Source organism: Microcebus murinus, chromosome 10, assembly GCF_040939455.1.
Source record: "Microcebus murinus isolate Inina chromosome 10, M.murinus_Inina_mat1.0, whole genome shotgun sequence".
Classification (NCBI taxonomy): Eukaryota; Metazoa; Chordata; class Mammalia; order Primates; family Cheirogaleidae; genus Microcebus; species Microcebus murinus.
The window spans coordinates 73,700,486-73,714,116 of record NC_134113.1 but is presented as its reverse complement, the minus strand read 5'-3'; the positions used below and the strand labels follow the sequence as shown (position 1 = coordinate 73,714,116).

Sequence of the window (13,631 nt, the reverse complement as noted above, 5' to 3'; positions counted from 1 at the left end):
CCAGGCATGGTGGCGCATGCTTGTAGTCCCAGCTACTCAGGAGGCTGAGGCAGCAGGATCGCTTGAGCTCAGGAGTGTGAGGTTGCTGTGAGCTAGGCTGACGCCACAGCACTCACTCTAGCCTGGGCAACAAAGTGAGACTCTGTCTCAAAAAAAAAAAAAAAAAAAAAAAAAAACAAACAAAAAACAAAGACTCCGTATTTATCCCACGGACAGTAACCGGGTGGCATTTTGCTGCAGGCTTTTGCGAGCCCCATCTAGTGTTTTGTTTTGTTCTAACCCGGCTTTCCAGCTCCTGTCAGAGACAAGCCACTGCCGGGACGACCGACGAGGCGCGGAGCTGTCCAGGCTGACTGCAGACCCGGGACGCTCACCCAGGCGCGCCCAGGGCAGAGGGCGGAGGGCCCAGCCCGCCCGGCAGCCCACTCCGCACAGCTGTCCTCAGCGTGGAGGCGACACGTCAGAAACCCAGGGATGGAAACACAATCGGGGCCTCTTCACAGGCCGGGAGGTGGGAAAGGGGCGGGGAGGAAGAGCAGCGCGGGGCCTGGCCGTTCGGAGGAGGTGCCCGGGCGGCGCGAAGGGAAGGCCGGCGGGGTGGACTCACAGATCCAGAAGCTGACTGACCCGCCGTGGGCGAGGCATTGCGGCAGCCCTCAGAAGCCTCTTCCGCGGTCTCAGGGCCTCCAGAAGCCAGCCAGGGACCGTCCACCAACTCCCGCACCCCGCGTGACGCGTAGGTTTTCGTGTCGTCACAAGGAGGTTTCCGGTGGCCGGAGCGTGGCCACGCCCTGAACTACACACAAGGAAACAAGAGAGCCCTGCTGGGGCGGAGTCACCGAGGACTGCGCGGCAGAGGCTGGGTGTGATAAAATGTAGAGAAGCCCTAAGCTCGGGCGAAGCACGACGGGAGTTGTAGTTCTTCCACTCCGCGGGCGCTGCCCCACCCACCCACCCACCCAGCGGAGCTCCGGGCGGTTTCTAGGGAGTTTCTTCCCTGCGGGCAGCCCAGCAGCGACGCCCCAAGCGGAGGACTGTCCTGTGACAAAGGGAGTTCTGAGAGATCGCTGCTCTTCCAGAAGGCATGCGTTGGATGCTGGGCCGTACACTTGGCGGTGCATTCTTGGAGAGCCCGGTGGATGGATACGGACTCCGTTGACATCAAACAGCGTTTTAGAGGCTCCAACAGTTGAGCGCTGTTAGTGAAGCACGCACTGAGCCGCGAGCTTTCCATGCTTTATTTCGATAATTAGCCATATTCATTATAATCCTGCGAAGTCAGAATTATTCAGCCTTATTTTACAGCTGAAGACACTCCATGCCAATAAATAAATCGGAAAGAATTCTAAGGAAGGGGCACCTTTCCTTAGGTGGAATTATCTCTTTTTGGTTCTGCTGCAGGGTACTGGGTGCTTTTTAGTGCTTTTTCTTTCTAACTTGTAGATTAATTTGCTGTTCATATGTCTAACTTACCTTTGTAAGCTCTTTGCAAGCTGGAACCCACTCTTTTTTTTTTTTTTTTTTTGAGACACAGTCTCACTTTGTTGCCCAGGCGAGAGTGAGTGCCGTGGCGTCAGCCTAGCTCACAGCAACCTCAAACTCCTGGGCTCAAGCAATCCTCCTGCCTCAGCCTCCTGAGTAGCTGGGACTACAGGCATGCACCACCATGCCCGGCTAATTTTTTCTATATATATTAGTTGGCCAATTCATTTCTTTCTATTTTTATAGTAGAGACGGGGTCTTGCTCTTGCTCAGGCTGGTTTCGAACTCCTGACCTCGAGCAATCCGCCCCCCTCGACCTCCCAGAGTGCTAGGATTACAGGCGTGAGCCACCTCGCCCAGCCTGTGACCCACTCTTGTTCATCTGTTCAGGATGCTGCTCATTCAATCAAAATACATTTATTAAGCACCAAATGAGGGGATCATGCTGGGTGCTGAGGATTCAGTGGGGAACATGTGCACCAGACAAGTGAAAAGATAATTAGAATGACTGTTAAATGCCAAGATGGGGTTGGTTAGTTCGGTGGGAGCAGGTTGGGGGAGGTGGGGGGAAGTACAGGTCAGAGACAAAAGGGTAGTCTGTTAGGAACTGCAAGTGTAATAGCTCCGTTTGGCTTGGCTACGCTGGAGAGTGATGTGAGGTGAATGTACAGCAGGGGTTGGCAAACTTTTTTCTATAAAGGGCTGTGAAAATTTCAAATATCAACAGAAAAGTCACTCTTGTCAGACCCAGACAATCTGGAGCCCAGAGACCCTGAAGGAGGAGAGCTCGTGCTTGTGTGTCTGAGATAAGAATTGTCTCAAGGACTTTCTAAGAATAAAAACCAAAACTCACAATAAATTTCTTCACATCCTTCGCACATCCCATGCTTTGGACGACTTGCTCATTTTGGACATGTGCACTTATTTCTATGACAAGATTTATTGCTAGACGTTCTTTAAGGCTGCAGCGATTCAGATAAGATGCATTCGAAAAGACACTTGCCCAGCAACGGCACCTCCGCCAATGAACTGCTGCCAATGCCAACGCTTGTTTTCAGCCTCCGGAACCAATGTGATGCCAAGCAGTTTACCTTGACCAAGCAGTTTACCTTGACCAAGCAGTTTACCTTGAGCTTCTTTCTCTTGCCAATAAAAGCCTGCCCCTACCCTTCCCTCTCTGAGTGCTTGCCTTAGTTTGGCATCCGGGATTGTAATTCACTTTGCTCACTCTGGATGAACTCATTATCTTTGAAGAAATCTTTCTCTGTTGTTTTTTTGAGATAGAGTCTCATTCTTTGCCCCTGGGGTGGAGTGCCATTGTTAGGGACCGGCTTTTTGCACCCCGCCAGGCAGACGAACAAAGACACCAAGGATGCAATCACTCAAGAGGAGCTTTATTTTCTGGCTAGCCAGGGTCCAGGCCCTAGAGTGCCAGCGCAGTGGTCGCTCTTACAGGCAAGGACCCTGACCAAAGCTGGGGCTGCCCTTTTATCCCCCCTCCCTCTTGAACACCCGCGCTGCACAAGCTGATTGCGCGTGTTAGTCTTTAAAATGATTGGTGGGTTGGTAGCCCGCCGGCGGCAAGGGGGCCTTTCTCCTTTATCTGGCACCGCACCTATGGGTCTAGCTGCAAGCAAGTGATTCTCAGAAGCAGAAATATGCGTTTAGCCGATAGCTCCACTTTTGGGCCCCAAGCTAGCAGTTTCCAGAAGCCGATTACTCCTCCCTGGGCAAATTTTCTGTTATCCGGGCTCAGCAGCTGTGGGCCGCAACCAGGCCCTTACATTCCCCCCTTTCTTTAGACCAGTGACGAGCACTCCTGCTCGTCCCCTGTTTTTAGCTTTTGGTATTGTTGCAATACTAGAAGCTGTACAGTGCTAATCCGCTCTTTTATAAATGCCACTAGTTTATTAACTAGACAAGGCTCAAACGTGAGGGCTAAGAGTATTATAATGAGTGGGCCCAATAGGGTGGATATTAGTGTAGTTAATCAAGGGGAGCTGTTAAACCAGGACTCAACCTAGCCTGCTTGCTGTTTGTATTTTTGTTTGCGTCGGGCAAGTCCTTTTTTGACCTTAGCCATGGATTTTTTTAACAACTCCCGTATGATCCGCATAGAAACAATATTTTTTTTTAAGAGCAGCATATAGTCCTCCTTGCTGGAGGAACACTAGATCTAGCCCCCTCCGGTTCTGGAGCACTACCTCGGTTAGGGAGGTTAGTGACTTTTTTAGGTGTGAGATGGAATTTTTTATTTTTGCTATATTTTTATCTATGGCTGCTCTTAGGCTATGAAACTTTTTTTGTTGCATTGTCAGAGAAGAGATACTAGTTTTTGCTCTTATTGCTTTTAAGCCCAAAAAGAGTAGCCAAGGTTATGGCTGTGATGGGCTTTTTTTTTTTTAAAGATTAGGTTAGCAGCTTTTTACCTCATTATATCCTCATATATTGTCTTTTTAGTGTGGTATATTATTTTTGGGAACACTAATATTATTATATAGTAATTTTTAGACTTATTGAAAATAGACATATTAAGGCAAGGAGTCAGACCGGTCTTGGAGCAAACCCACACCACCCACCTGGCCCGGGGATAACCCACTTTGTTTTTTTAGATTGGCTTCGTGTTTTGTTACCCTTGGCACAGAGTTGTGCATGACTGGGAGGCACTGTTCCTAAACAGGTATCTTTATTAAGAACTGACTGGAGGGTGAGTCTGGGGCCCTTATGATCCCACTGGCACGTTTTAGGGGAGTCTTTTGAAGACAGGTTAAAATAAGTGGCCAGCCCCACCGCTTTATAAAAGGGGGGCCTTATGTCATAGCACAACCAATAGGCCCGTGTGGCATTGGGACTTGTATGGTTCAGTGCTTTATATGCTGCTGTCAGCATTTTTTATAAGGGATCAGTGAGCTCTCTATTGGGCGATGGGCCTCGGGGACTATTTGTGTTAGTCATTAATTTGTGGAGAGTCCCTTTGCTGGAGGAGGTCTGGGGTGTGCCGGGCCGGGCCTGGCAGTAGCTGGCCATGGATGTAGTACCTGGTTGGGTCTTATCGCTGTTGGGAGCGGGGTAATTTTAAGTTTGATATATATTAGTGAGCAAACGTGCGGTCTTTGGTAGAGGCATATTTTTCATGAGAGTTTTGTTATTTATCGCCTATCTTTTTTTTTTGTAAATTTTATTTTTATTAGGTTATAGTCTCTGGCATACCTGTTTTTAGTACAAGGTTGGACATAGGACATGTTAATGAGAAAAGGTTGTGTCTGTTATTTTTATTTTTTATTATTAGTGGTCACACACCACTATTTGGCACAATAATAACTTTTAATACCCCCACACTGACGGTTTTTTTGAGGGGGCCGGAATCCCGGACAGGCATAAAACCCATTCCGGCTCATAGAGGTTTGTTTTATGTCTTTTTTTTATGGTCCAGTTTTTTAGGAACTGGGGATTGGGGCAACAGCAGGGCCTCCTGAGGATATCGCTATTGTCTGTGCTGGCTTTTTTAGGGGGTTGACTTTTTTAAAGTTGAAATAGAAGTTCGGCCACCAACTGTTTAAGGGGGCCACATCAGAAGTCACATTTTAGACCTCGTGGGTTTTTTGATTGGCAATTTTCCATGTCAGGTTATGGGGTTTGTGGGGATTGAAATTGTTTATTATTCTTACAACACCCCCGCCCATTAACAAAATGCTGTCAAGGAGATATAAAACAAACTCTGCATATATTTTTGTAGTGAGGTCCAGTCTCCAGGCGCCACAGCCCCGAGTCTGAGTCTAGACAGTATAACCAGTAGTCTAAGAGGAATAGGATTTAGCTGGCTTCTCGTGGCGCTGCTGTTATTCGAGTCAGCTTGATTTTTAGTGGGTTCTCTGGGTCCACCGTCGCTTTTTACTGGCTCTGGCACCGCTCTAGGTCGTTTTTGTTGGCTGGCCTTATGTGGGAGTGGTGTATCTAAGTTGATATGCCGTCTATCTTGAGAGCAGTGGGGGTAATAAGAATAATTTGATGAGGTCTCTTTTATCTGGGCTTTAGGGTTTTATTATTATGTCTCCTTACCCACACCCAGTCACCCGGTTGGTGCAGGTGATAAGGGAGGTCAGCATCTGGTCCTGCCGCATCATATACGGCCTGAAGTGCTGGCCATATCTGACTGTGGACATGCTGTAAGGCTTGTACAGCTTGTAGTATTTTTTTAGGGTGTTTTGGAAGTGCCCCGCTGCATTTTGGCCTAGGCATCTGTCCCGACCCTCGGGACCTTCTGTTACTCGCGGGGGTCAAGGGGGACCGTGCCTGAAAGAGATGGGCGAGAGTAAGGAACGAGACCAAGCAAAGGGTTGTCAAGGTCTGCTTTACTAGGTTTTTCGTTGGTTTTATAAGGATACAGAAACAAAGAAGTAGGGAGGGCCAGCGGGGGGGTTAGGGTTGATCAGTCAAGAACAGTTTAGGGTCAATCAATTACAAACTTCCTAGGGTTTATCAGTCACAGATAGCCTCTGGCGCCAAGCCTGAAGTGTTTATTAGTCACAAACAACCTCTGGCGCCAAGCCTGGAATATCTTGCGATCTTTCTCCAAACGGCCATCAAACACCTTCTGACAGCTCAGGGTATTTATGGGCTAAGACCCTCAAAGGCCTCGGTTCCTAACAGGCATCACTGGTGGGGGAGTACCATATATAATTTTAAACGGAGTTAGTCCCAGATGGTAGGGGGTGTTCCCGACTCGGAACAGGGCGAAGGGAAGGAGGGTCACCCAGTCTCCGCCAGTTTTTAGTGCCAAGTTAGTCAAAGTCTCTTTTAGTGTTTTGTTTATTTTTTTTTACCTGTCCTGAGCTTTGGGGGTTATATGCACAGTGTAACTTTTAATTGATCCCCAGGGCTTGGGCTAATTTTTGATTTATCTGACTTATAAATGTAGGTCCATTATCAGAGCCCATTTTTTTTGGTACTCCATATTTAGGGATAATTTTTTTAAATAACTTTTTGGCTATAGTTAGGGCAGCTTTATTTTTAGTAGGGAAAGCCTCGACCCACCCAGAAAATGTATCTATCATGACTAGTAAATACCGGTATCCGTATCTTTTAGGTTTTATCTCTGTGAAGTCTATTTTTTAGAACAGCCCTGGCTGCCTCCCCCTTTTTCTCGTACCTGTGTGGGTCCCCTTGGTTTTTTTTGGTTGCATAACCTGACAAGCTTGGCAGTCATGGACGATATCGGCGGCCACCTGTCTCTGTGACTTGAACCTCAACTGAGCAGTATCCAGCAGTTGGAGCATTTTATTTTTTTTTAAATGGGTGGTCTGGTGCAGATGCTGTAACACATATCGTCCCAAAGCTTTTGGCATTATCATGTGATGCTCTTTGTCTTACATCCATCCGTTCTCATCTTGGTGTGTATTTTTTTGTTTTTTGGCCCAGGCTTTGTCTGTCTCTGTATAGGTGGGCACTGGGGGTATCTGTATCATTCCCAGAGGCGGCAGGCCAGGGCCCATGTGTAGGACGCTTAGCGGCATGCCCTCGTACTTGGCCTTTTTGGCTTTTGCGTCTGCCTGCCTGTTCTCTTTGGCCTCCAGAGAGTTACCACTTTGGTGTCCGGGGGTGTGGACTACCGCCACTGCCTTTGGCAGTAGGATGGCTTTTAGCAGTGGAGAATTTCGGGCTTGTGCTTGATCTCTTTTTTTTTTTTGCTGTGATGAATCCTCTTTTTTTGTAGAGGGTCCCGTTTATGTGCACCGTCCCAAATGCATAGTGACTGTCGATGTATACAGTCAGCCTCTTTCCCTGAGCCCGGCGGAGTGCTTCTGTTAGCGCTATTAGCTCTGCCTTTTGAGCAGATGTCCCCTGTGGAAGGCAGGCCACCTAGATAAGCTTGCCCTGATTATCGACTATGGCCGCCCCTGCATACCTGTGTCCATCTCGGACGAAACTGTTCCCGACCGTGAACCAGATTAGGTCGCTGTTTGGAAGGGGGCAGTCCTTTAAGTTTCTCCGGGCCATCTGGGTTTTAGCCAGGATTTTGAGACAGTCGGGTGCCACCAATTCTGGAACAGGCAGGAGCGTTGCCGGATTTAGGGTAGCGGGGGCCTGGAACTCAATGCGAGGTGCATCCAGCAACAGTCCTTGGTAGTGAGTGAGCTTTGCATTTGTGATCCATTGCCCCGGAGGCTGCTTTAAAACCCCTTTTATGGCATGCGGAGTAGTGATTATTAGTCTCTGTCTCAAGGTAAGTTTATTAGCATCTTTTACTAATAGGGCTGTGGCCGTGATTACCCGTAAGCACGCCGGCCACCTGGCTGCCACCGGATCTAACTTTTTTGACAGGTAGGCCACTGGTCTCTTTTAGGGCCCTAGGGTTTGTGTGAGCACCCCCTTTGCAATGCCCTTTTTTTTATTTATGTAGAGGTGGAATTTTTTGGTGGGGTCGGGGAGCACTAGAGCAGGTGCTTTTAGCATGGCCGTTTTTAGGACTTGGAAGGCATTTGCCATTGTCTCTGTCCATTTCCATGTTTGCCCTGTTTTGCATTTTTTATATAAAGGGCGGGCCTTTTTCGCGAACCCCAGGATCCAAAGGCGGCAGTAGCCTATCGACCCCAAGAATTTTTTTAACTCTCGGCTCGAGGTCAGAGTGGGTATTTGTAACACAGTCTGCTTTATAGCTTTAGTCAGCCACCTTTGGCCCCCTCTTAACTTGTACCCGAGATAAGTGACTTTATCTCTGCAAATTTGGGCCTTTTTGCGCTGGCTCTATACCCCAGCTCGCCGAGTGTTTTAAGTAAGTCTTTGGTACCTTTTAGGCAAGTCTGGGGGTCAGGGGCAGCCAGCAGCAGGTCATCCACATACTGCAGCAAGGTTACCTCGGGGTGGTTGGCGCGGTATTTATTTAGGTCATCCTGGAGGGCCTCGTTGAAGAGGGTGGGTGAATTTTGGAACCTCTGGGGCAGCTTGGTCCATGTCAGTTGCCCATGGACCCCTCTCTCTTTGTCCTGCCACTCAAAGGCGAAAATCTCTTGACAGCGTGTCGCCACTGTCACACTGAAGAAGGCATCTTTTAGATCTAGAACTATATACCAGGACAACGTGGGAGAGAGCGAGCTTAGCAGAGTGTAGGGGTTTGGAACGGTAGGGTGGATGTCCAGAGTCCTTGCATTGACTTCTCTAAGATCTTGTATTGGTCTATAATCTTTTTCTCCAGGTTTTTTTACCGGCAACAGGGGTGTATTTTAAGCTGACTGGCATTTTTTGAGAATCCCACTGTCTAGGAGTCTCCGAATGTGGGGTGTTACCCCCGCCTTTGCCTCCCGGGACATGGGGTACTGTCTGACACGAGCTGGCTCAGCACCCGGCTTTAGTTTGATGTAGAGGGGCGGCCTGTGCTTGGCCCACCCTGTACCCCCTGTCTTAGCCCAAGCCATGAGAAATTTTTGGAGCCATTGATCTATTTTATCTCCCCTGCTCTTTGTGGGCTGGTATAGTCTATATTTATCTGCCTGTGTCAATGTTAGAACCTGGGTGACCCGGGGGCCGTTGAGGGGCTTGCCTTTATTGTCAGTTATCATTATCCCCCCCTCTTTGAAGTGAATTCGGGCCTTGAGCTTGGTGAGTATGTCTCTGCCTAGTAGTGGTGTGGGGCACTCAGGAATGACCATGAAAGCGTGACTCATTTGTCCTGTTTTTAAGTCTAGTCTTTTCTGTGTGGTCCACTGGTATAATTTAGTTTTAGTCGCTCCCCGCACCCAGCTGGTCCTTTTAGATAATTTTTTTTATCTTGAGTTAGTATACAATGTTTAGCCCCGGTGTCTATGAGGAAGTCTATTGGATTCTCTTTTACCTGTAGAGTTATCCTGGGTTCGGGGAGAGGAGCCGAACCCCATCGCCCCTAGTCATTTTTTGCTTGACCCGCCACCATGACCCTTTCAGATCCCCCGAATCCCCGCCCCCCCTTTTTTGGGGGGGCACTTTTTTGCCCAGTGCCCATGTTTTTTACAATAGGCACACTGGTTTCTGTCAAGCCTCTTTTTCTGGAATCTGGGCCCTGCTCTGTTTTCTGATCTTTTTTTCTCCTTTTTTTTCTCTCAGTCACGGCTAGCAAAATTTTAGCCATTTTTTAATTTGCTTTTCGCATCTCTCTAGCCTGAAATTTTTTGTCTTTTTGTCTTATCCTTTTTGTCTTTTTTTTTTTTGATGCCTCACTATTCTTGTAAACTTTTTTTGCTATCTCTAATAGGTCCTGTAAGGTTTTTTATTTTAGTCTGTCTATTTTTTGCACTTTTTGTCTTATATCTGAAGCAGCCTGATTTATAAAGGCCATTATGACAGTGGCCTTATTTTTTTCTGAGGTGGGGTCTATGGGAATATATTGCCGGAAGGCTTTTATGATTTTTTTAAAATATGCTGCCGGGCTTTTTTTTGGGCCCTGACGCACATCTCCTACCTTGGCCAAATTAGTCGGCTTTCGCGCCGCCATGCGGAGACCGGCCATCAGAGTCTGGCGGTAGACCCAGAGACGCTCCCTACCTTCAGCCTCATTGTAGTCCCACGGAGGTCGTTTAAGGGGGAACGCTCGGTCAATGGTTCGTGGGTTTGTTTGTAGGTCTATTATCTTTTTTGGGGACTATTTTTTTTGCTTTTTTTGGTATCCTTTTTTTCTCCTTCGTGGTGAAGATCACCTTAAGCAGCTGTTGGCAATCATCTCAGGTGGGCTGATGCGTGAAGAGAACAGAGTCTAATAGGTTAATTAAATTTTTAGGGTTATCAGAGAAATTAGAGTTTTGGGCTTTTTAGTTATAAAGATTACTGGTGGAGAAGGGCCAATATTGGTAATTTTGTGTCCCATCTTCCCCCAGGGGTCCGACTGCTCGCAAGGGGAATGTTTTTACAGGCTCTGGGTCGGGGGTTCGACCTGTGGGCTGTCTGGTGCCATAGGCTGGCCCTTCTTCCCCTCCCACAGCACTTAGTTGGGGCGCTGTTGCCTCCGAGATCGTGGGCGCTGTCCTGGGGTTGTAAGGAGGAGGGGCATCAGGCTCGGCCAGCCCAATCAAATCTGGGTAAAGGTTGGAGTCCGGGAGAACCTGGGTGGATGGCGAGTCCTGCTGTTTTTTTTTAGTAATGCCTCGCATAGTGAGGACCTCGGAGCACCCCCTAAAGGGCGGCACGAATGTTTGCATCCAAGGTGGGGGATCTCGCACTAAATTTTGCCAAACTATAATGTATGGAATCTGGTCTGGGTGCCCAGGGTGCCCAAAGACTTTTTTTTTTACTTTTTTTACCGTGACTCTGTCAAAGGATTCCTCTCTAGGCCACCCAACATTAAACTCAGGCCATTTAACTTTACATAGGGTGACTAGTTTGCCCCTCTTGATTTCTAGGGACAGATTATGGGCCCTTTTCCTCACGTCCTTAAAGTGGCCTGTTAGGAGAGAGAGAGGCGTTGTCATGGCTTGCCCCATGGTTGTGGCGGAGTCCGAAGGCGAGGGCCCCCTCAGGGCTCAGGCTGGGGCAGGATTTTTTTGAATCTACTATGGGCAGGTGGCGGTACCGGCACTGGCCTAGGGCAGAGGCCTCTGGGGTGAGGATCCGACGGCAGATGTCACAACAGGGACCTCTGGCCACTGCTGGTCTGCCCCGGATCATGGCTCTAAGGTCCTCCTCTGCTCCTCTTCGCAGGTTTTTTAAATTGAAAATTTTGCTCTTGAGACCCATGCACACTCTCACTCTCCCCGGTGGTAACAAACAGTGATGACAGACAAAACGGACAACAGAAGCTAGACAGATTACAAGAGACAATGCCCTAACCTGGTCCGGACTTTTTTTTTTTTTAATTCCTCCTGTCCCCCGCCTCTGGCGGCGAAACCAGTACCAGAGTCCTCCCGGAGCCAGAGGGCGTCTCTGTCTGGCTCCAACCGGCGACCCTCCAGCGGGTCCACCTAGGTCTTATGCCGGCTTAGCAATCCCGGGAACCGTTCCTCGTCCTACTACACACTCGGCTAGTCCGGGTGTGGGGTCTCGCTCGCTCCTCCCTCAGCTTTGTGTTTTATTTAGCAGATTGCAGGGGAGCCTGATCCCGGACGAGCCCCCAAATGTTAGAGACCAGCTTCTTGCACCCCGCCAGGCAGACGAACAAAGACACCAAGGATGCAATCACTCAAGAGGAGCTTTATTTTCTGGCTAGCCAGGGTCCAGGCCCTAGAGTACCAGGGCAATGGTCGCTCTTACAGGCAAGGACCCTGACCAAAGCTGGGGCTGCCCTTTTATCCCCCCTCCCTCTTGAACACCGGCGCTGCACAAGCTGATTGCCTGCACAAGCTGATTGCGCGTGTTAGTCTTTAAAATGATTGGTGGGTTGGTAGCCCGCCGGTGGCAAGGGGACCTTTGTCCTTTATCTGGCACCGCACCTATGGGTCTAGCTGCAAGCAAGTGATTCTCAGAAGCAGAAATTTGCGTTTAGCCGATAGCTCCACCTTTGGGCCCCAAGCTAGCAGTTTCCAGAAGCCGATTACTCCTCCCCTGGGCTAATTTTCTGTTATCCAGGCTTAGCAGCTGTGGGCCGCAACCAGGCCCTTACACCATGGCGTCAGCCTAGCTCACAGCAACCTCAAACTCCTGGGCTCAAGCAATCCTTCTGCTTCAGCCTCCCAAGTAGCTGGGACTACAGGCATGCGCCACCATGCTTGGCTCATTTTTTCTATATATTTTTAGTTGTCCAGCTAATTTCTTTCTATTTTTAGTAGAGACGGGTCTTGCTGTTGCTCAGGCTGGTCTTGAACTCCTGACCTACAGTGTTCCTCCTGCCTCGGCCTCCCAAAGTGCTACGATTACAGGCATGAGCCACCACACCCAGCCTCTCTGTTGTTTTTTTAGCTTGAAGGACCAAATAGTAAAGATTTTAGGTTTTTGTGGGCCATACTGGCTTGGTCACTGCTACTCAACTTGTAGCTCAAAATCAGCCATAGTTTTGTTTGGGCTGATTTGGGGCAGGGCTGTGTTCCAATAAAACTTTATTCTAGACACTGAAGTTTGAGTTTCATATACTTTTCACTGTTATGAAATATTATTCATCTTTTGATCTTTTTTAGCCATTTAAAAATGTAAAAACCATCCTTAAATTGCAAGCTGTACAAAAATAGGTAGTGGGCTGGATTTAGCCCTTGAGCTATATGCCTACTTGCCTGCCACTGATCTAGAAAGCTTAGATGGGGTATGATGGCCTGTGTTATGTTAGGCAGTTTAGGCTTTGTCTGGAGGACTTTGGGCAGAGTCATTGATGCGTTTGAAGTAAGGACAGGGTATACAGAGGAAAGATGAGTTTTAGAAAGACAACTTTAGCTGTTATGTGATAAATGAATTGGAGAGTTCACAGGTAGCAGCTGGGAGACCAGACAAGAATCTTTTGATGGCAGCCTAAACTAAAGTAAGAGCAGTGGGATAGACAGATTCAATGGAGGTAGAATCCATAGGATTTAGAGATTGATTGGGGTGGGAAGGGGGATGAGGGAAAGTGAAGAGTTGAGGCTAATTTCTAGGCTTTGGGTTTGGGAAATTAAGTGGTGCATGATTAGTGCCATTTATTGAAATAAGAGGATAGAGGTTTTTTGTGTGTTTTTTTTCTTTGTAGAGGGGGAAGATTATTTAAATTTTGGAAGTGTCTATGGAAAATATAGGCTTGGAACTATGGATCTGGAAATGGTGGTGGTTTGCTTTTACTTTTTCTTTTTTTTTTTTTAGCATAGCACTGAGATTTGATGCTTTTAAAGAAGAGATTGAATACCAGTGATAGGACTGTACATGTATTTACTCAAGAATACAGTAATTTTTTGGAAGAACACTCAGCTATTCTGGAAGCCAATTAGACCCTGGGAGACAATGGAAGACCGTGAAAGAACATAGGGCCACACTTCAAGTCCTTCCTACCCACTGAGTGCTGTACAGCTCTCCATCTAGGTCTTCCCGTTTAGCACTTGGTTCTTCAAGACTAGGAGAGTGCAGGTTACTGCCCCGATCTCATGAGGCGTTTAGGTTCCTGCACATTTCTAGGTAGTCAAAGAAGTTGTCATACCTGCTTTCTCTCTTTCCTTTTAAAAAATATTAACTACACAACAAGGCAAGATAACAAAGTCCGATTTATTTCTAGCCAATTTATTTTAAAAGTCAAA

General features: G+C 47.9%; 1 protein-coding gene across 2 annotated transcripts in view; it reads right to left on the bottom strand.

Moving 5' to 3' along the window:
- The window catches only part of AMN1 (antagonist of mitotic exit network 1 homolog), a 37,626-nt gene extending 36,891 nt beyond the window's left edge, over nt 1-735 (bottom strand). Inside the window, exon 1 of one of the 2 annotated variants that reach the window (XM_012789267.3) lies at nt 628-735. Coding sequence is in view for 1 of the 2 variants with exons in the window: in XM_012789266.3 (XP_012644720.1) it covers nt 608-645 (38 nt within the window). In the remaining variant the exon portion in view is untranslated. Of the gene's footprint in view, nt 1-607 lie in introns of both variants that reach the window. The other variant, XM_012789266.3, reaches the window with a different exon arrangement.
- Nucleotides 736-13,631: the final 12,896 nt, after the last annotated feature.